At 41.4% G+C, this 21299-nt stretch overlaps 2 protein-coding genes across 2 annotated transcripts in view; both read left to right on the top strand.

Moving 5' to 3' along the window:
- LOC134224602 (constitutive coactivator of peroxisome proliferator-activated receptor gamma-like) overlaps positions 1-20426 on the top strand; it is a 29795-nt gene extending 9369 nt beyond the window's left edge. Inside the window, exons 2-3 of the mRNA XM_062704015.1 lie at positions 18457-19285; positions 19344-20426. Coding sequence (XP_062559999.1) covers positions 18457-19285; positions 19344-20180 — 1666 coding nt within the window. The 3' untranslated portion in view covers positions 20181-20426. The remainder of the gene's footprint in view (positions 1-18456; positions 19286-19343) is intronic.
- The window catches only part of LOC134224604 (adenylate cyclase type 6), an 804830-nt gene that overhangs the window by 222009 nt on the left and 561522 nt on the right, over positions 1-21299 (top strand). The window lies entirely within an intron of this gene.

Genomic DNA, 21299 nt, shown 5'->3' with positions numbered 1-21299 from the left:
CAGTGCAGGTAACGCAGCTAAACTTGAACCACTGTGATGCAGCCCAGCAACTGCTGTGTCAGACAGTTGCTGAATGGGGACGGATATCGCCATCATAGCAGATCCTTACCGGGTACCCGCCAGGAACGGTAATTGGGTCACCGATGGGTCTCAAATGGCAGCGATATGGACAACGGGAAATACCCAGTTCAAGAGTTGGTGTCTTCGACACACGAGGGCTTCGTCATTGCCAAAATCAACGGGGTCTTCCTCTGCAGCTGCTATGCGCCTCCTCGATGGTCGATCGAGCAGTTCGGTCGAATGCTAGATTGTTTGACGGCTAACTTGATGGGGCGTAGGCCTGTGGTGAATGGGCTTGGGCCGTGGAATGGGGAAGCCGATCCACGAATCAACGGGGGCAGATCCTGCTGGAATCACTGGCCATGTTGGATGTGGACTTGGCTAATGTCGGTACCAAAAGTACCTACAGCTGGAACGGGGCCGAGTCGATTATCGACGTTACGTTCTGGAGCCCTGGCCAAACGAGTAGTTCGAACTGGAGGGTAGATGATGGCTACACTCACAGCGACTACCTGGCGGTTCGCTACAGTATCGACTATACGACCAGCATTCAGCGGACGGAAGAAGGGGCGAGGCCTAGCCCTCGTATGTGGAAGACATCGTACTTCGACGACGAGGTGTTTAAGGAAGCGCTCCGCCGCGAGCACAATACTCTCGGTCTGAGCGGCGAGCAGCTGGTAACAGTACTCTCGCGTGCATGCGATGCCACCATGCCCAGGAAAGTCCACCCTAGGAATGGGAGACCACCGGCTTACTGGTGGACTCAAGCAATTGCGAACCTGCGCCGCGACTGCCTACGGGCAAGAAGGCGGATGCAGCGAGCACGCACAGAAGAGGAGCGTGTTGAACGACGGGTGGCGTTCGTGGCTGCTAGAGCCGCTCTGAAGACTGAGATTAGATCAAGTAAAAAAGCCTGCTTCGAGGGCCTGTGTCAAAGTGCCAACGCGAATCCATGGGGTGACGCCTATAGGGTCGTAATGGCTAAGACACGTGGGGCGATGGCCCCTACAGAGCGGTCTCCAGAGGTGCTGGAGAGGATCATCGCGGGGCTCTTCACACGTCACGACTAAAACCCCTGGCCTCCCTTCGTGGAGCTGCCAGGAGCCAGGGTGGCCGACGAGGGAAGAGTAACTGTGGCGGAACTTGCGGGGATTGCACAGTCCCTTAGTGTAGGTAAGGCGCCAGGACCGGATGGTATTCCGAACCTGGCCATTAAAGCGGCCATTGCCGAGGCTCCCGAGATGTTCAGATCTGTCATGCAGAGATGCCTGGACGAGGGAGTCTTCCCTGAAGCATGGAAAAGGCAGAGCTTGGTCCTATTGCCAAAGGCACGAAAACTACCGGGGATCCGTCGGCATATAGACCAATATGCCTGCTTGATACGGCGGGGAAGGTGCTCGAGAAGATCATCCTCAACAGGTTGTTGATACGCACGGAGGGTGCGGATGGTCTATCGAGTAACCAGTTTGGCTTCCGAAAGGGTAAGTCGACCGTAGACGCTATCTTGTCGGTTACCAAATCCGCGGAGATAGCTATCCAGCGTAAGAGGAGGGGAGTTCGCTATTGTGCAGTAGTGACTCTCGACGTGAGGAATGCTTTCAATAGTGCCAGTTGGGCAGCTATTGCAGATGCGCTCCTGCGTCTTGGAATTCCCGAGTACTTGTACAAGATTCTCGGAAGCTACTTCCAGAATCGAGTACTGGTATACGACACGGAGGCGGGTCGGAAGTGTGTTGACATAACCTCAGGGGTTCCGCAAGGTTCCATACTGGGTCCGGTGTTATGGAACGTCATGTACGACGGTGTCTTGAGGTTGAAGTTCCCGGTGGGCGTGGTAATCGTTGGTTTCGCTGACGATATTACGCTGGAGGTCTACGGCGAATCGATCGAAGAGGTGGAGTTGACTGCAGCCCACTCGATCGCAATTGTGGAGGAGTGGATGAGTTCCAGGAAGTTAGAACTGGCTCACCACAAGACTGAGGTGGTTGTTGTTAACAACCGAAAGTCGGAGCAGCAAGCGGTGATAAGGGCAGGCAACTGCACGATCACCTCTGAACGCTCAATCAAACTCTTGGGGGTAATAATCGACGATAAGCTCACCTTTGGTAGCCACGTCAATTACGCCTGCAAGCGTGCCTCCACAGCTATAGTGGCATTGTCCCGGATGATGTCCAATAGCTCTGCGGTTTATGCCAGCAAGCGCAAGCTTCTGGCTAGCGTTGCTCTGTCCATACTGAGGTATGGGGCCAGCTTGGGGCACGGCCCTGCGTATTAACTGCTACAGAACGAAGTTAGAAAGTACGTATAGGCTCATGTGCCTAAGAGTTGCGAGCGCGTACCGTACCGTGTCGCACGATGCACTCTGCGTCATCACCGGTATGATGCCTATTGACATCGTTATCGGTGAAGACATAGAGTGCTTTGAAATGCGCGGCACGAGAGGCATCCGCAGGACTGTCAGGTTGGCCTCAATGGTCAAATGGCAGCGTGCGTGGGACAGTTCCACTAAGGGTAGATGGACACATAGGTTGATACCGGAGATAGGTACGTGGGTCAAGAGGCGCCATGGGGAAATCACTTTCCACCTGACCCAGGTCCTTACAGGCCATGGTTGCTTCAGACAGTACCTACACCGGTTCGGACACTCGGCCTCGCCCGAGTGTCCGGTGTGCGTTGGTTTAGAGGAAACGGCGGAACACGTGTTGTTCGTGTGCCCGCGTTTTCGCACAATGCGTGACCACATGCTTGCCACATGTGGTCTGGACACTACCCCGGACAACCTAGTTCGGAGGATGTGTAAAGATGAAGTTGGCTGGAACGCCGTTTTATCGGCTATCGTCCAAATCGTCTCGGAGCTACACAGAAGGTGGCGCGTGGACTCGAGGGATGGCTAGTTCAGGCGCAAATAAGAGGTGGTCCAAGGGTTCGGAGTCGGCTTCATGGGTCATACCGGTGCCCTGTGGTCGAACTCGATCCTTTTATCGAACAAGTGGCCGCGTGAAAAACAACATGGTATCGTCGCTTTCGCGGCGTCGGTCAACCGGGCGGGTTCCGAGCCCGAGGACGGAAAGGGGTCCTCGTCAAGGCTGGGGCAGCCGTAGGCACCGCGTCGGCAAGTCCCTCTGTGTGCTGGCGAATAGGCCCTATCGCAGAAAGGTCAATTTGGGGTGCACACGGCATTATAATTCTTGATACCAGTCGTGCAGAGGGAAGCAGGCGCGAAGTCGACCCTGCCCACCTTCCGAGGACATAGGGCGTGGTAAGGCCACCTGGAAAGCCGGCAATGCGCTGGCACGATACCATGGTGTTCTTCTAAAAAAGCGAGTCACGATGTTCGATGCTGCAAGGACACGCAGCTAACCTCGAGGGTGCGTTATGCACTGGCCCCCCTTTGAAGCATTACTTTCTGGTTGTACCGAAGGGACGATGGGCTTGGCGGCAATGGAAACGGTTTAGCTGGTCGGGGATGCAGTCCTGCCTCCCTCATTGGAGGTGGCCCCTAACCCAGCACTTCCTGGTCAACCCAGGATGTCTGTTGAGCAGATTCCCCCTCCATTGCTTAGGAAGAAAAAAAAAACACACACACACACACACACACACACACACACAGACATCACCTTAATTCGTCGAACTGAGTCGATTGGTATATAACACTATGGGTCTCCGGGCCTTCTATAAAAAGTTTGTTTTTGGAGCGATCATATAGCCTTTACGTATACTTAGTATACGAGAAAGGCAAAAAGTGATTGCACGCTATGCTTGACCGGCACAAAATTGCGTTGAATTTGACACATTTTTGTAACTAATGGGACAACCTAATAATGTAGTAAAATATACCACTTTAATAAGATGATTATTTTGTGGAAAATATAAATAATCCTCCATCTAATGAAAAACGACTTTACCCACATTAGGTGCTATTCACATATTTGAAAACAGACTTCGAATCTTGTTATAATCGTCATTTTAATTAGGTACACTAGGGTCGCTTTTTACGAGGTTTGATTTTGGTTTTAATTTGGTTTGTGGCTCTTGGTTTTGATAAAACATTTAGTTGACCCAAGGATAAAATAAAACAAAAAATAAATCCATTCCGAAAAATTGTAGTAATATTATTTACTTAAATTTTTGCCTTTCTCGCATATAAAGTATACGTAAAGGCTATAGGATCACACCAAAATCTAACTTTTGATAGAAGGCTCGGAGAGCCTGTGTGTGTGTGTGTGTGTGTGTGTGTGTGTGTGTGTGTGTGTGTGTGTGTGTGTGTGTGTGTGTGTGTGTGTGTGTGTGTGTGTGTGTGTGTGTGTGTGTGTGTGTGTGTGTGTGTGTGTGTGTGTGTGTGTGTGTGTGTGTGTGTGTGTGTGTGTGTGTGTGTGTGTGTGTGTGTGTGTGTGTGTGTGTGTGTGTGTGTGTGTGTGTGTGTGTGTGTGTGTGTGTGTGTGTGTGTGTGTGTGTGTGTGTGTGTGTGTGTGTGTGTACAAAAATGTGAGCTACACTTTTTGGTACTTAGCATTTTCCGATTTGCTCGCAATCGACGCGCATTGCGGTCTTTTTGTTTCCTATTTGAAGTGTATTCAGTTGAGAGTGTAAAATGAAAAGGCCTTTATAATATGAGCAATCATAATCCATTTAAACTTAGTGTGTAAGTAACTCCGTTTAACGGAATCGAATAACGACGGTCGATAGATAGACGACCGAGCAGACGAAGGTCTGAATGATGAGCTAAATAAAGAACGAAGTGATTCGTATCTGAAACCTCAAAGTGAGCTGACGCTGTTTTTAATACCTCTAAAGAAAATCACAGTTTAGTTAATAACTATCGATTTGTTGGATCCGGAGTAATTGGGAATCTAATAACTGGCGACGAGGAAAATTGTGCGATTGAGCTGGTGGTGACAAAGTGCCGGAGAAGAAGTTTTAAAATCAGTTTTTCGGCAGATCGTTAGCCATCAATCAGCGCAAGGCTCTAAGGGACAAAACCATCCTGGAACGGGAATCTTACAACCGAAGTTTGCTAGTAAAGGAATTCAGAAGTGCGTCGATCAAAGGGTTTTTTATGGTGTGTGACTATAGGATCAATTAACGTTCCCAGGATCCGCCATCGCTGTGTTTTGTTCTTGCTTATCCGCAAGTAATCTTTCGGGAAACCAGCGCCATCTTCGGAGATTCTTCAATTTCAAGTGGTTGGCTTCCTAGGTTGGTGGATTTCAAGCCGGAAGAGGCTTTTCTGATTCGCTGACGTCAACTGACGGATTACTTGTTGCTTAGTGGCGAAAAGCGCGAATTCACCTTTTATCATTGTCGGCAACGGCTGAAAGGCGTATCTGGTGAGTCATTTTATCTTTATTATTGCGAGACAAAGGAATCCGGTTAAAACTTTATATTGCTTAGCGCAAATTGCTGCAGTGCTAGTTACAAACTTTTAAATCAATTATGGCTCAGTCCAATATTAATAGTACATTAGAGCCTTTCCGCAAGGGCAATTCTTTTGGAGATTGGGTTGAGCGGTTAGGTTTTTTCAATATGAATAAAGCTCCCGAAGATGAGAAACGGGACCATTTTATAACTTTAAGTGGCCCAACCATTTTCCGCGAATTGAAATTGCTATACCCTAATAGCAATTTGGCTGAAGTTCCTTATTTAGAAATGGTAGATAAATTGAAAGCACGACTCGACAAGACCGAATCAGACTTGGTACAACGTTTAAAGTTTAATGTAAGAGTTCAGCAGCCAGACGAATCGCTTGAGGATTTTGTGTTATCCATCAAGCTCCAGGCAGAGTTCTGCAACTTTGAGAATTTCAAGCAAATGGCAATTCGGGACCGCATTGTTGCTGGAATTCGAGATAAATCTCTTCAACAAAGATTGTTGAATGAGGAGAAATTGACTTTAGAAGCAGCTGAGAAATTAATCGCTACCTGGGAAATTGCCAGGAACAATGCTAAAAACATGGATAACAGCAACAATGCGGACCAAATAGCATCATTGAAATCGTCGGGCTTTCCTGGTGCAAGGTTGAACAAGTTAGCGGCAACATTTGATTTGGCAGCAAGATATAATGGTAATTCAGGGGCTGATCAAAACCGTGTTCCCGTAAAAAATAGATTAGGCTACTCGCCATACCAAAAAGATCGATTTAAACAAAGACAATGGCAAAATAGGCAATGGAGGAACAATAGTCAGGACAAACAGGTTGGAGGCCGTCAATGGGTTCGTCCAGATTATTCACAAATGGTTTGTGATTTTTGTGGTGTCAAGGGGCACATTAAGAGAAAATGCTTCAAGTTAAAAAACATGCACAGAGACGCAATAAACATGATTGATTCGAACGCTTCTTGCACCAACCCGGATAAATTTTTGAGCGATATGGTTAACAGGCTGAGAACGGATTCTGATAGCGAGGACGATGCGGATGGTGAGAAAAATGTTTTTAATTGTATGCACGTGTCTTCTATCGGTAACATAAGTGAACCTTGTCTTTTGAGAGTAGAAATTGATAACGTTTGGTTTGACATGGAAGTGGATTGTGGCTCGTCCGTGACTGTTATGAGTAGACAGCAATATTTCAATCATTTTTCTAAAGAATTATCAAAGAGTTATAAAAAGCTGGTTGTTGTGAATGGAACGAGTCTTGTCATAGAAGGAGAAGCAAATGTTTTTGTGAAATTGAATGAAAGTTCATCAAATTTGAAGCTCTTGGTGATAAATTGTGAGAAATCGTTCACCCCTTTACTGGGAAGACCATGGCTTGACGTATTTTTCCCTAATTGGAGGAAGGTTTTTGTGAATTCAATACATAGTTCTAGCCATGGAAACGATCAGACAATAATTGATGAGATAAAAAGAAAGTATAAAGATGTTTTCAGTAAAGATTTTTCCATTCCTATTCAGGGGTATGAGGCTGATTTGGTCTTAAAATCTGAGGCCCCAATATTTAGGAAAGCCTACGATGTGCCTTACCGCTTGCGGGATAAAGTCTTTGAACATTTGACAAAACTAGAAAACGAAAAAGTAATAACACCAATTAAAACAAGTGAATGGGCTTCTCCGGTAATCGTTGTTATGAAAAAGAATAATGAAATACGTTTAGTTATAGATTGCAAGGTTTCGATTAATAAATTTATTGTCGCAAACACTTATCCTTTGCCGACTGTTCAAGATGTTTTTGCCGGGTTAGCTGGATGCAAATTTTTCTGTTCTTTAGACCTTGAGGGAGCTTATACGCAGCTATCACTTTCCGAAAGATCCAAAGAATTTATGATAATAAACACTATCAAAGGACTTTATTCATACAATCGGCTTCCACAAGGTGCATCATCCAGTGCATCGATATTTCAACAAGTGATGGACCAGGTTCTGAATGGAATTGATCATGTAACAGTATATTTGGATGATGTGTTAATTGCTGGAAAGGACTTGAATGACTGCAAGCAAAAGTTAATCACAGTTCTTGAAAGACTTCAGAAAGCTAATATAAAGGTAAATTGGGAAAAATGCAGGTTTTTTGTGACGGAATTAGTTCATTTAGGGCATGTTATAAGTGAGAACGGATTGAGTCCATGCCCAGATAAAATTTCTACTATTAAAAATGCAAAGATACCTCGAAATGAGACGGAACTAAAGTCTTTCCTAGGGTTGATCAATTATTATCATAAATTTATTCCTAATCTGTCCACCAAGCTTTATTATTTATATAATTTGTTGAAGTCGGACGTTAAATTTGTTTGGGATTGCAAATGCGATAAAGCTTTCAATGAAAGTAAGAAGGCACTAGTAGAAACACAGTTTTTAGAGTTTTATGACCCCAATAGTTATAGTATCTGATGCTTCAGGATATGGTTTGGGAGGAGTAATGGCACATTTAATAGACGGATTTGAAAAGCCAATTTATTTCACATCATTTTCGCTGAATGCAGCCCAACAAAAATACCCAATTCTCCATTTAGAAGCGCTTGCATTGGTTTGCACTGTGAAAAAGTTTCATAAATTCTTATATGGTAAAAAGTTTTTTATTTATACGGATCATAAGCCTTTGGTGGGGATATTTGGTAAAGAGGGAAGAAATTCAATTTACGCCACAAGATTACAACGATTTGTTCTAGAATTATCTATTTATGAATTTGAAATACAGTATAGACCATCGAAACACATGGGAAACGCGGATTTTTGCTCTCGCTTCCCATTAAACCATGCCGTTCCCAATGAATGCGATGTAGAATTAGTTAATAGTGTTAATTTTGGTAACGAATTTCCCATTGATTTTTCTGTGATAGCCAATGAAACTAAGGCGGACAATTTTCTGCAAAACGTTATTTCATTCATGACAAATGGTTGGCCAGCAAAAGTGAATAAGCCCTATATTGATGTGTACGCTAATCAGCAGGATTTAGAAATGATAGATGAATGTCTACTATACAAAAACAGAGTAGTAATTCCTGCAACAATTAAAAATAGAGTCTTAAAATTGTTACATGGCAACCATGCAGGTATAGTAAAAATGAAACGTTTGGCCAGGCAATGTGTTTATTGGTTTGGTATTAACTCAGATATTGAACGATATGTGACAAAATGTGATTCTTGTAACAGTATGATGATATTGCAAAAAAACAAAACGAAATCTACATGGATACCTACAACAAGACCGTTCAGCAGGATTCACATTGATTTTTTTTATTTTGAGCACCGGACATATTTATTAATAGTTGATAGTTATTCCAATTGGATCGAGGTTGAATTAATGAGAAATGGCACGGATTGTGATAAAGTTTTGAAAAAATTAGTTGTTTTTTTTGCAAGGTTCGGGTTACCCGATGTATTAGTTTCCGATGGAGGCCCACCATTCAACGCACATAAATTTACGTTCTTTCTGAAATGCCAAGGAATTAAGGTACTTAAAAGTCCACCTTACAACCCATCTAGTAATGGACAGGCGGAAAGATCTGTAAGAACTATAAAAGATGTTTTAAAAATATTTCTAAATGATCCAGAACTTTCTCAATTGGATATTGAGAACCAAATCAGCTTATTTCTATTCAATTATAGAAATAATTGCCTTACTATTGATGATAGCTATCCAGCTCAAAAGATCTTTTCTTATAAGCCTAAAACAATATTAGATCTACTAAATCCTAAAACTAATTACAAAAATTTTTTGAAAAAAGAAGCAATGCATGATAATCTAATAACTAAAGAATGTTTAGTCCCAACGCATGATGCTAATCAAAAAAAGGATCGAGGGTTGTCATCAGATCCAATTGAAAGTCTGACGCCAGGGGACGAAGTATGGTATAAAAACCATAATCCTCACATCATAGCGAAATGGATTAAAGGAAATTACATTAAAAGATATTCTCATAATACATTCCAGATTCTAATTGGAAGCGTGCCAACCATGGCGCATCGAAATCAACTTCGCATCTATAGAGGTGGTGATTCCCACGCACGACCGAATATCCGCTTGGTGCGGCAGCAGCCGAGGGCACCCGAAAGCGAGGATGAATTCCGTGGCTTCTCAGATGTGGAGATTAGTCGAAGCAGAAAAAGAAGGGGTGTGATCGAACATTCCAATGATCCGGATGAATCGCCGGATTGCGGTCCAAGGCGATCGAAAAGACGACGAAAAACTAAAACTGATCTGAATTTTCTTTATTAAGTATTAGTTAGTGATTTCGAATCACATACAGCATACATTTATATTTGCTTATGAATTATAAATCTTTATTATTGTAATTTTACGTAAATGAACTAAAATTTGATTAATTTGAGATTTAAAATACGTAGTCAGAATACTGTCTTCCGAAGGGGAAAGGACTGAAGTGTATTCAGTTGAGAGTGTAAAATGAAAAGGCCTTTATAATATGAGCAATCATAATCCATTTAAACTTAGTGTGTAAGTAACTCCGTTTAACGGAATCGAATAACGACGGTCGATAGATAGACGACCGAGCAGACGAAGGTCTGAATGATGAGCTAAATAAAGAACGAAGTGATTCGTATCTGAAACCTCAAAGTGAGCTGACGCTGTTTTTAATACCTCTAAAGAAAATCACAGTTTAGTTAATAACTATCGATTTGTTGGATCCGGAGTAATTGGGAATCTAATACTATTGAAAATTGGCTCGATCGGTCATTGCGTATCAGAGTTATTCAAACAACATTGCTTTTTGCCAAGGGTCCTTGGATTTTTTTAAAAGCTTTTTTTTTTTTCTAATGTTGCGTTCGAATGTCCGCAAATAGATATGAATTGATGGAAAAAGTAAAATTTATCCCTCTAAAGTGCTATTTCGACCTCTCTAATGCGTTTTTCTTATATTTTCAATGCGCGAGGAAGGCACCACCAACGCTAGGTGGATTAATTTGGGTATTTTTTTTTAAATAAAAATGAGTTTGATTCGAATAAGGGCGCTGAATTCGCATGAAGATATCATAAATAACGCATCATTCAGTTTGACTGGGATTTCTTCCCGGTTTGTTGTTGTTTGTTGCTGGTCTTTGGATTTATGAAACTATGAGTTGCCTTCACGAAAAAGTTAACGTAAAATTGATAAAAAATCAGAAATTAAATTTTATTTTCTCTTTTTTTCTTTATTCATGTGAATTATGATGGTTGGGTCAGTTCTTCACTCATCGTTTATACCCAGGGGCCCGGGGGGGTGGGGGGGTTGGGGTCAGACAGGTGACTTGGAAAAATTGTCCGTCCGTCCGTCCGAAGATTGATTTTATTTGCTAACTATCTCTTAGGTACATGCATTCATCTCTTAGACTAGGTGTTCCGTGTTTGCTTAACACTGTCTTCCTTATTTGCTATGATACATTTTTAGTTATTATTGATACATTTCTATTGCCTCTGGCAGTTAGGATTTTTCATCTGGTTGAATTGAACCATGTAGGAATAACAATGTTTTTAACTTAAACTAAACCTAATTAATACTAAGGATGCAAGGAAATTATGGTTGCAATAGAAGATATGGGATACACCTTAGAATTGAAATTGGAAATTATTCTATTTGCACATTTGTTACAATGTCTCAATATTAGAAATTCTATGAACCCGGAGACGAGCCAGCCTGGGGCCAGAGGAAAATTAAAATTCATCAATTTTACAATCAAACCCTCATGCAAAACACTGCCAAATGCTTTCTCTATATCAAGAAGAGCAACTCCAGTCGAATATCCTTCAGATTTGTTGAGTCGAATTAAGTTCGTAACTCTTAATAACTGATGAGTGGTGGCCATGGCGAAAACCAAATTGCTCATCGGCAAAAATAGAATTGTCATTAATATGAACCATCGTTCTATTTAAACTAATATTTTTAAACAGTTTGCTTATTAAAGGAAGCAATCTGATTGGGCGAAAACTAGAAGCCCCAGCCGGATTTTTGTCCGGCTTTAAAATTGGAACAACTTTGGCGTTTTTTCATTTATCTGGGAAATATGCCAAATGAAAATATTTGTTTAATAAATTAACCTAAAAGGATAGAGAGCGCTCAGGAAGTTTCTTGATAAGTATGTAGAAAATACCATCATCACCCGGGGCTTTCAAATTTTTATATTGTGTCCACTTTATCCAAAATTATCCATTCTCTTAATCCCCGTCTGTCGTAACACTGCTTCCCAGGCGGGCCCTGTCGCACTCGGTTCCGCCCACAAGCATGTACTTTGTCTTCGATGCATTCACCACCAGTCCAACTTTAGTTACTTCACGTTTCAGGTGGGTGTACAGTTCTGCCACCTTTGCAAATGTTCGGTCGGCAATGTCCATGTTATCAGAGAAACAAATAAATTGACTGGATCTGTTGAAAATCGTACCCCGTCTGTTACACCCGGCTCTCCGCATGACACCTTCTAGCACAATGTTGGACAACAGGCACGAAAGTCCATCACCTTGTCTAAGTCCCCGGCGTGATTCGAACGAACTGGAGTGTTCGCCCGAAATCTTCACACAGTTTTGCACACCATCCACCGCTGCTTTGATCAGGGAAGCTGTTCTCGTCCATAATTTTCCATAGCTTTAAGGCTCCCCCAGACCAAAGCGATTTCATCGCCGCGACGGCGACAACTAGTCGCCGCGATTCTATCGTTGGGTAGCTGCAGGCAATGTTCTATTCTTCCATACCAACGGCGACAGAATCGCTGTCGCCAAGCGATAGATTCGCGACGCGACTGTCGCATCGCGTGTGTTTGGGGGAACCTTTACGCGGTAGAGGTGTGCGCCGCCGCGCCACGCCGCCGCCGACATTTTTGCACCGGCGCGCCGCCGTTTAAAATTTGTCACGCCGCTGATCTATAATTTTTCACGCCGATTCAAATTTGAAGAAGTCCGAAAAATTTCATGATTGATCCCTACAACATCACGTTTAAACTCCATGGAAAGTTTTGATACTGGTGATTTTCTTGAAAATTCCATACAATTTTTGATTGAAATATCAAAAACTACTCTCCGTAAAAACTAAGAAAAAAATCGTGTGGAAATTGCGAAAAATTTCCCGTTAAAACGCAAATAATTTCTCGTTGAAATTGAAGTTTTGGATGAAAAAGGGTCGTTCGGCAGAAAGCCATTTGGCCAAAGACCACAAGGCTGTAGATTGCTTGGTCGAATACATCGTTTGACCGATTAGACTGTTTGGTAGAAGACTAACTAGCCTAAAGTAATTTGGCCGAAAATGCAATTTGTTCGAACAGTTCATTTGCCTGAAAACATCGGTTGATTGACTAGCTCAAAAGGCCGAGTATGCCCTTTTGGCCGAAAAGGTCGTTTTACAGAAAGCACCATTTGGCCGATAATGTCGTTTGGCTGAATTGGTCATTTTATTTTGGATATTTTCGAAGCATTATTTATAGAAACTTTTGAATTTCGCCGAAAAAATGTGATCAACTTCCCAAGACAATGCTTCAAGGTGATTATACAATGAAGCCAGAAATCGGCCATTTTGTAAACCATGTGCTTTTCCAATATTTTTTTCAAGAGCACGAAATGAAAGAACCATAACGCGTATGGGGCTGATATAATGGTAGATCGTTTGCTTAGTTATGCTGAACAATTCTTATTTGAGTTTCGGCACTGTAGGAAAACTATTACGCCAGATTTGGGCTTTTGGAAATGTGTGTAGATAAACGTGTGATATATTTGATATTCACCACGGGCTTCATTCTATAATCACCTTAAGGTGATTATACAATCAAGCCATGTGGTGAATTTCAACAACAACAAAGTTATTAACAACAAAGCCACAAATCGGCCATCTTGGAAACCACGTGCTTTTTCTAGTGACTTTATAACTTTATAAAGACGACTAGTTTGGCATATATTCAACGTTACAACAGAAAATATATCGGAATATCTGCGGAAGATTCACTGGAATTTTCACGAAATTCTTCAAAGTTTCTGCGGAAGATTGTTAAAAATTTAAATTAAAAAAAAAATCTTTGGCTTTTAACGGAAAATTGCTCAAAAGTTATTAAGGATTTTTTTTGATTTCTACAGGAAATTCTATGTAATGTCCATAAGAAATTCTTAGGAAATTCGATTGACCGTTTACGCTAACAAGTCGTCAGGTCGAAACGATCATTTGACCACAGAAGTCATGAAACAAAAATGCCTTTGGCCATTTGGCAGAAAATGTTATCTAACATACGTCCAAATGTCAATTACTGAATGGATAATAGCACAGCATGAGCCCTTGCACAAAACGTAGGTGGAGTTGTCAAGGTCATTGTAGATTCTGCCCAAACCTACAATTAGGTACTGAATGGATAATAAAGTCAACAATGGCCACTCGTTTGGCGAAATGGCCTCTTCGTCAAATGACAGGTGAACAGAATTCCGTAACCTTTTTTTAATTTTTAAGGCGATACTGGCCCAAGCAGCACAAGTATAATGAAACTGGTTACAGCAACCCAATTGTGACTAAATCGGGTCACACATAAGCCACTGTGATCTATATACAACATGTGTGCTGCTCGGGGGGCTTTGAGCCAAAAGTCATCTTGCCAAATTTCACATAGCCGAGCCGAACTGAACGTTTATCTGAATCTGTTATCAGGTCGGAAATGGTTTGACCAAAAATATAGTTTGGCCGAAAGTGACATATAGCCGAAAGAAACATTCGGCTGAATGGGTAATTAGACTAAAAAAGATGTTTGACCTTACAGGTCATTTGACTGAAAATGCTGTTAGACCGAAAAAGTTGTTTGACCGAATAGATCATTTGACTAAAAATTCATTTTGGTAAAAATGGTCATTCGGTAGCAAGAGCCATTTGGCCTGATTTTCTGCCGAATAACCATTTCGGCCAAATGACATTTTCTGCGAAAAGTGTCATTCGGCTGAATCGATCATTTAGCTAAGAAGTCGTTTTGCCGAATAGGTCATTTGGGAGAAAATGCCGTTTGGCAGAAAGGATATTTTCGGGCCAAATGGCTCTTTCTGACAAATGACCACTTCACAAACGAAATTTTCGGTCGAATGAACTATTCGGTCTGACGATTGTTTCGACCAAACAACCAGTTTGGTTAACTTCAGACCAAATAACCATTTTGGCTATATGTCGATTTCTGCCAAACTACATTTGCGCACAAACCGTTTGGGACCTAATGACAGTTTCGGATATACGTTCAATTCGGCTTAGGTTGGCTTAAAACGACTTACAAAGTAGAGAGGTTACGAATTTTTGTTCAATAAGGCCAATCACCGTAAATGTAATTTGGCCAAACTGGTGAACGGACATTTTTGACCGTTACAACATTTTTGGCCAAATGGCATGTTGTGTCAAACGGCATTTTGGCATATGATCTATTCGGCCGAATGACCTGTTAGGGAATACGACTTTTTCGGACAAATTATCGGTTCGGCCATGTTTTGCTTTCAGCCAATGGAATTTCCCAAGAATTTCCTATGGACAATACAGTCGTTAGATAACTGCAACATGTTTACGTTTCAGTTAGTGAATGCTGTTCGATAACTGCAACGCATTCTAGACATCAAACGGTTGTCAGTTGACGTCAAATGTAATAGAAGTGCAGTTAAATTGGTTGCAGTTAAATGGGTTGCAGTTATCAAACGTCTTCTGTACAAAGAACTTCTCTTGGAAATACAAAGAATCCTTAAAAATTCCGAGAAATTTTCCGTTGAAATCCATAAATTTTATTACTGAAATCTACATTTTGAGCAACCTTCCGCGAAAATTGAAAACAAATTTCAGGTGAAATTCCGAAGACTTTCATTTGAAATTTTCAGAGAATTTCCTTTGAAAACTCCATAAAGTTTTCTGTTTTCTTTTCTAACGTTGGGCATGCCAAACTAGCCGTCTTAATTATTCTAGACTGAGCAAGCCAACGTTAAAACACCCATTCTACCAGCCGCACTCTTCTATCATTACGAGGAATTTTCTGTATAAATTTCGAAAAATATTCAACAGAATGTTAAAAGAAACTTCCCGTGGATATTTCGAACATTTTTCTGTAGAAATTTAGAACAATTTCTTATGCAATTTCCGAAGAATCTTCTGTTGAAATTCCAAACAATTTTCTTTGAAATTTCCAAAGAGCTTCTGTTGGTAATTCCGAAAAATTCTTCGTATTTCAAATCCAAATATAATTTCCATTTTGGAAAGCTTAAGGAACTTTTTGAGGAGGTTCATCAGATTTTTCAGGCAAAATTCAAAAGATTCCTCGCCTCTGTTAATATCTTGTATATAAATATCCCGAAACAAAGCAGAAAAAAAGTTAAAGAAACGTAATAAAAAAAATCGCCACGCCGATTCACGCCGCCGCTGCCGCCGACTAAAATGGCCTTCGGCGTGACGCCGAAAACGCCGTCGCTGCCGACCAAAATTCTGGCCAACGCCGCCGCCGACGAATATTGGACCGGCGCACACCTCTATTACGCGGTCTATACTGTCGCATGCCGCCTTGAAATCAACGAACAGATTGTGCGGCCCTGGTATTCACGGCATTTTTGAAGGAGTTGCCGTACAGTAAAGATCTGGTCCGTTGTCGAGCGGCCGTCAACGAAGCTGGCTTGATAACTTCCCACGAACTCGTTCACTAATGGTGACCTGGGTGCTGCGGATAGAGCCGCTTTTCTGCGCTCAAGCGAGTAGAGGGATATTTTGAAATCATTCCTATAAACAAAATTATTTTGCAGTTACTTGGCTGTCAAACATCTCCCGCTCTTCGAATTTCTCTTTCCACGCTGCATGAAGGCGCACAAATGCGCTAGACTCTACATGACTTTACGATTGTTTACATACATTAATGCTCTAATCAGCTACTGAATGTCGTGAAATTTCGTAACGAGTGCTTTTTAGTTGCAATCCTACTAATTTCCCACTCGAAATATATAGTAAGAATATTAGTTACAAAGAATACAAAACTCAAACAAAGTTTATTTTTATTTTTTCCCCAAATAATAACAATACTTCTCAATATTAGATCAGAAACGAACATAACCACAATCTTCAATGTTTGGCTCCGGCACAATAGAAAATTTTGGCTTCAGTTTGACAACCAAATCGATTCTATCCGCACCACCCAGATGGTGACAGACGTCGGAAGATGATCTGGGATATCACTTTGTATAGGCGGCATTAAAGATGGTGATCGCTCGAAAGTTCTCGCACTCCAGTCGCCTTTCTCGTAGATGAGGCATATAACCCCTTCCTTCCACTCCTCCGGTTGCTGTTCAGTTTCTCAGATTCTGTTTATCAGTTTGTGCAGGCAAGTGGCTAGCTTTTCCGGGCCCATCTTGATTAGAGATGTCGTAAAATCCCGATTAATCGATTAGTTACTAATCGATTACTCTTGATTCTTGTCGATTATTGAATCGATTAATCATTGTATGGTAATCGATTCAAAATTAATCGATTATTACAACGATGAATCGATTAATCGAAATAATCAATTAATTTTCTACATCCTTATGATGTCGTAAAATTTTGATTAATCGATTAGTAACTAATCGATTACTCACGATTCCTCTCGATTATTGAATCGATTAATCGTTGGGTAATAATCGATTCAAAATTAATCGATTATCTCAACAATGAATCGATTAATCGAAGTAATCGATTAATTTGCGACATCTCTAATCTTGATAAGCTCATCATACCATCCGCTCCGCTCCGATACCATCCTTACCAGCTGCTTTATTGATCTTTAGCTGTTGGATGGCATCCTTAAGGCTCAGGACTCCATCACAATGTTTTGAGAATTAATGCATCGCTTGTTTGTAATAGTGAGGCAATTGGTACGGAAAAGTGCAGCAGCCATAGATAAATTTCGTTTACTACTGGGGTGGGTGGAAATGGGGTGGATGCATAATGTTGCCAGACTTGACGAAATGTTTATTCTAGATCATAACACATGTTCACGGTGTATCAAATATATGGGTATTTATCGGTTTAAAATTTGTTATTCACCACTTGGAATTTAACAGAAGCTTACATAACATGTTTAAATATTTATTTCTGGTATATTTGTTCAATCCGACAAACAGCAATGATTTTTTTCCAATAAACGGCTTGATAACTCCCCGAACTCATTCATTCACTAACTCATTCACTAATGGTGACAGACGTCGGAAGATGATCTGGGATATCACTTTGTAGGCGGCATTAAAGATGGTGATCGCTCGAAAGTTCTCGCACTCCAGTCGCCTTTCTTGTAGATGAGGCATATAACCACTTCCTTGCACTCCTCCGGTAGCTGTTCAGTTTCCCAGAATCTGACTATCAATTTGTGCAGGCAAGTGGCCAGCTTTTCCGGGCCCATCTTGATGCTCCGATGCCATCCTTACCAGCTGCTTCATTGATCTTTAGCTGTTGGATGGCATCCTTAATTCCCCTCAAGGTGGGGGCTGGTTGGCTTCCATCGTCCGCTGAACTAACGTAGTCATCTCCTTCGCTGCCTTGACTTCCACTGCCTGTACTCTCAGCGCCATTCAAAAGTTCCTCGTAGTGCCGCTGCATTTTCCATTCAAAAAGACGTAATTTAAGCCCTAACGCAGACAACTAGTTGCGATGCATATTTAATAATGAAATAATTATATCAACATTTGTATAATGTTATAACGAGATATCTGTACAGATGATAGATTGTGTACAAATGAGTATGATTTAAAAACACTTGACTTGCCGTGTTCAAATATCACTCAAGACTGATATGCCGCTGCATTTTCCATTCAAAAATAATAATTTGGCTTCAACTACTCTAATGCTAAGTTAAGTTGAGCTAAGTTAAATATTCTTTTTCGAACATGTTTTTAATCATACTCATTTGTACACTACAATATCGACCTCTATTATAATTGTACTACGTCTAAACCGATTTAGACGTACTTGCTTAAAGTACTTGCCACTCTCCTATGATGATCTATTCTTTCAACCTTAACCTTTACAGGAAATATTATGACAGCTTTCCGGATGCACCACCGCCGATCATCGTTGTGGATTTGAAATGTTTGGTGTACCCATTTCTTCGATTAGACCCTGCTGGAGTCATCTGCGGAGGTCGCTTCAACTTTATTGCAACTCGTATGGATCGCTTCTTCACTGACCTGACGACGCTCGGGGCGAAGTTGGAGTTTTTCTGTGACGGCCCAATAAGAAACGCTACCAGTGAGAAATGGTGCATGAAAAAAGATGACTACTACAGAAGAATGGAACTTCTATTCGATGCCGTAGATAGCGATAAAGAACTTTCTATGATTCAAAGTTCTACTGATCTACCTTTCGATTATGTGTGCACCATCAAAACAATAGCGATGAAACATGGACCCTTTCACTGGGCTGTCACCAATGAATGTGATCAGGAGATGGCACATTTTGCGAACCAATCGAAATCGTTGGCCATTATGACGGATGATAGCGACTTTATGATATATGAGGGTTCTTTTCGATTTTGGTGTGTTTCAAAACTAAACGTCGAAAATTTAACTTTATTCGAGATCGATCGGGTAGGATTGGTAAGACACTTGAGGCTCAGCCCAAACCAGATGCCTTTGCTGGCAACCTTAGTTGGAAATGATGTTGTAGACTCAATAAAAATCCAAAGATTCCACAAAAGTTTGGGCCGCACATCAGAAACCATACGGAATGTTGCAGCATTCATTCGTAATCAGCAACAAATTGCAGTCGGTCAAATTTTTGACAAGGTTCTTACAATTAACTCCACTCGCTCTGGAGAATTAAAAAGTACTTTCCAAAAGAGTTATGATTCATATCAAAAAGTACGAAAAGACAACAAAATTTCGATTTTCAAACCTAATTTTAATTTATTTTTCGCAGACCTTTGAACCATTCAACCTGGAACACACCAGTGACCCAATTGAAGCAGTCCTTTTGTCGCGTAAAGCTCCGTTGTTCTATCAACTGTGGCACTCGAAGAACATAGAGTGCTTCCCCGGTGTAATTGATTTGCGCCATGACCAACTCGGAAAGCAAGTGACCCTAGCTAGGGTGTCTTTAATTCTTAGAATGGGGGGAATCATTTTATACCATCGACAGGTGTCACGCAAGACGAAGTGCAGCGTTATGGTTAAGCTTGACCATGATAGTGCCCATGCTGTACAACCGCGGTTTGTGATCTTTCCAACTCGAATGGAGCCTCCCCCACTTACGGACCTTCTATCGAATGATCCGGCCCTCTGCGATGAACTACAGGGAATAAAATGGAAGCTTCTTTGGTGGGTTGTATCGGAAACCTTTGATCAGCGTGGGATTGAGACAGTTCCAGAGCCGATGCAGATCGCCGTTGTCACTTTGTATTGGCTAATGGATAACCGCATTCTGGAACTGTACGAAGCCGATTTACTCTTGCAAGTAGCTCATGATGTAACATTTGACAAATACGATCTAGAGGCAGTTGAATATCCAGAAAAACTGGCCAGCCGCCCGTTTCGGGTGGCATTCCTATTTCCACTGTTGTACTCGCTCATAGCCAGCGTTTTCAATTTGGTTGGATTGCCTGGCTCAAGGTATGAAAATCCACCATTCGATGGGGCGCTGTTCCATTCTAGATACAATGGGTGGAAGGAACGATCGCTAAATGGTAGCGCTAGATGGGATGGAATTGAGGAGATGAGAATCTACTCATCAATCATTACTAGGCCGAGCACGGACTGATCGGTCTCGGTAAAACTTTTTATTAAATTATGTCATGAGTACACAAAACTCGGCAACAAATCGATATCTTGATCATGAATGAAATATAGTTACTCCATCAAAAGGCTTAATGAAAAAAATAATTGCTCTACGAATGACTTAATTTTTGCCTGTGCTTTGTGTGCTTACAATTTTATCTATACAAACTAGTACTAACACTAGCTTTGTACTTTCCGAAAACGGATTTAATATTACGTCATTTTGGATGAACTTACTATGAAATAAAATTTTAATACTTTTTTATCTGTTTTTTTTTTCGAGAAAAATCCGTTTAGGGTAGGTTGTTGTTATCATGGAATGGGAATAGATTTTCTTTTCAAAAGAAATCTGAAGTCCTTCTTATAGATCATTCTGAGAAGCAATTTAACAGCATGGGTAGTAAATTCATTTTGGGGTTTGTATATAGTAGAATGCTTCCACTTATTATAATACCAGTTTATATGACAGCCACTTGCAATTATGCAACATATATTCCAAATATAGTATATTAACAATATGGCTCACTTCGTGAATCTTCTATGTTGGGCAACGGTCAGTACAATCACATACATCTTGCGTCACAAAGGAAAACTAACGCCTAAAAAGCCTGAAAGCGATAGGCAAGGGGTGCCATAATTGCAAAAATAACACAAATTTTACAATGTTCAACAATTTGAATTTTATTTAAAAAAAACTCAAAGATGCAGCCCAATCGGGTTGTACGCAAAAGTGACTTAGGACTACGTAGCTATTCGAAATTGATGGTATTTGCCATAAGAATTTGTGTCGTTTTATTAACATTGAGCGAACTGCTCGGAGGCCAACTGAATTAAGAAGTCGAATAGTTGTTCCCAGTTGGATGGAGTTTGAGTCTCTAACCGTGGAATTAACATGACTCATCGGCCGCTGAAGCCAATCGACTGGCTTTCAGTCGGGGACATCACAACCCTTACTTTGCCACGTACGCTTACATCGCGGGTCTTTATGCAAAAGAAGGTTGATCCGACAATCCGATATGAACTTTCTTCAAAGTGCAAAACTCAATCGTAACTAGGAAATTTGATAGCGCGGAGGGAGATGATGCAATTAATTTGAACGGAC

Source organism: Armigeres subalbatus, chromosome 3 (genome assembly GCF_024139115.2).
Source record: "Armigeres subalbatus isolate Guangzhou_Male chromosome 3, GZ_Asu_2, whole genome shotgun sequence".
NCBI lineage: Eukaryota > Metazoa > Arthropoda > Insecta > Diptera > Culicidae > Armigeres > Armigeres subalbatus.
This window is presented reverse-complemented; position numbering and strand designations above follow the sequence as displayed.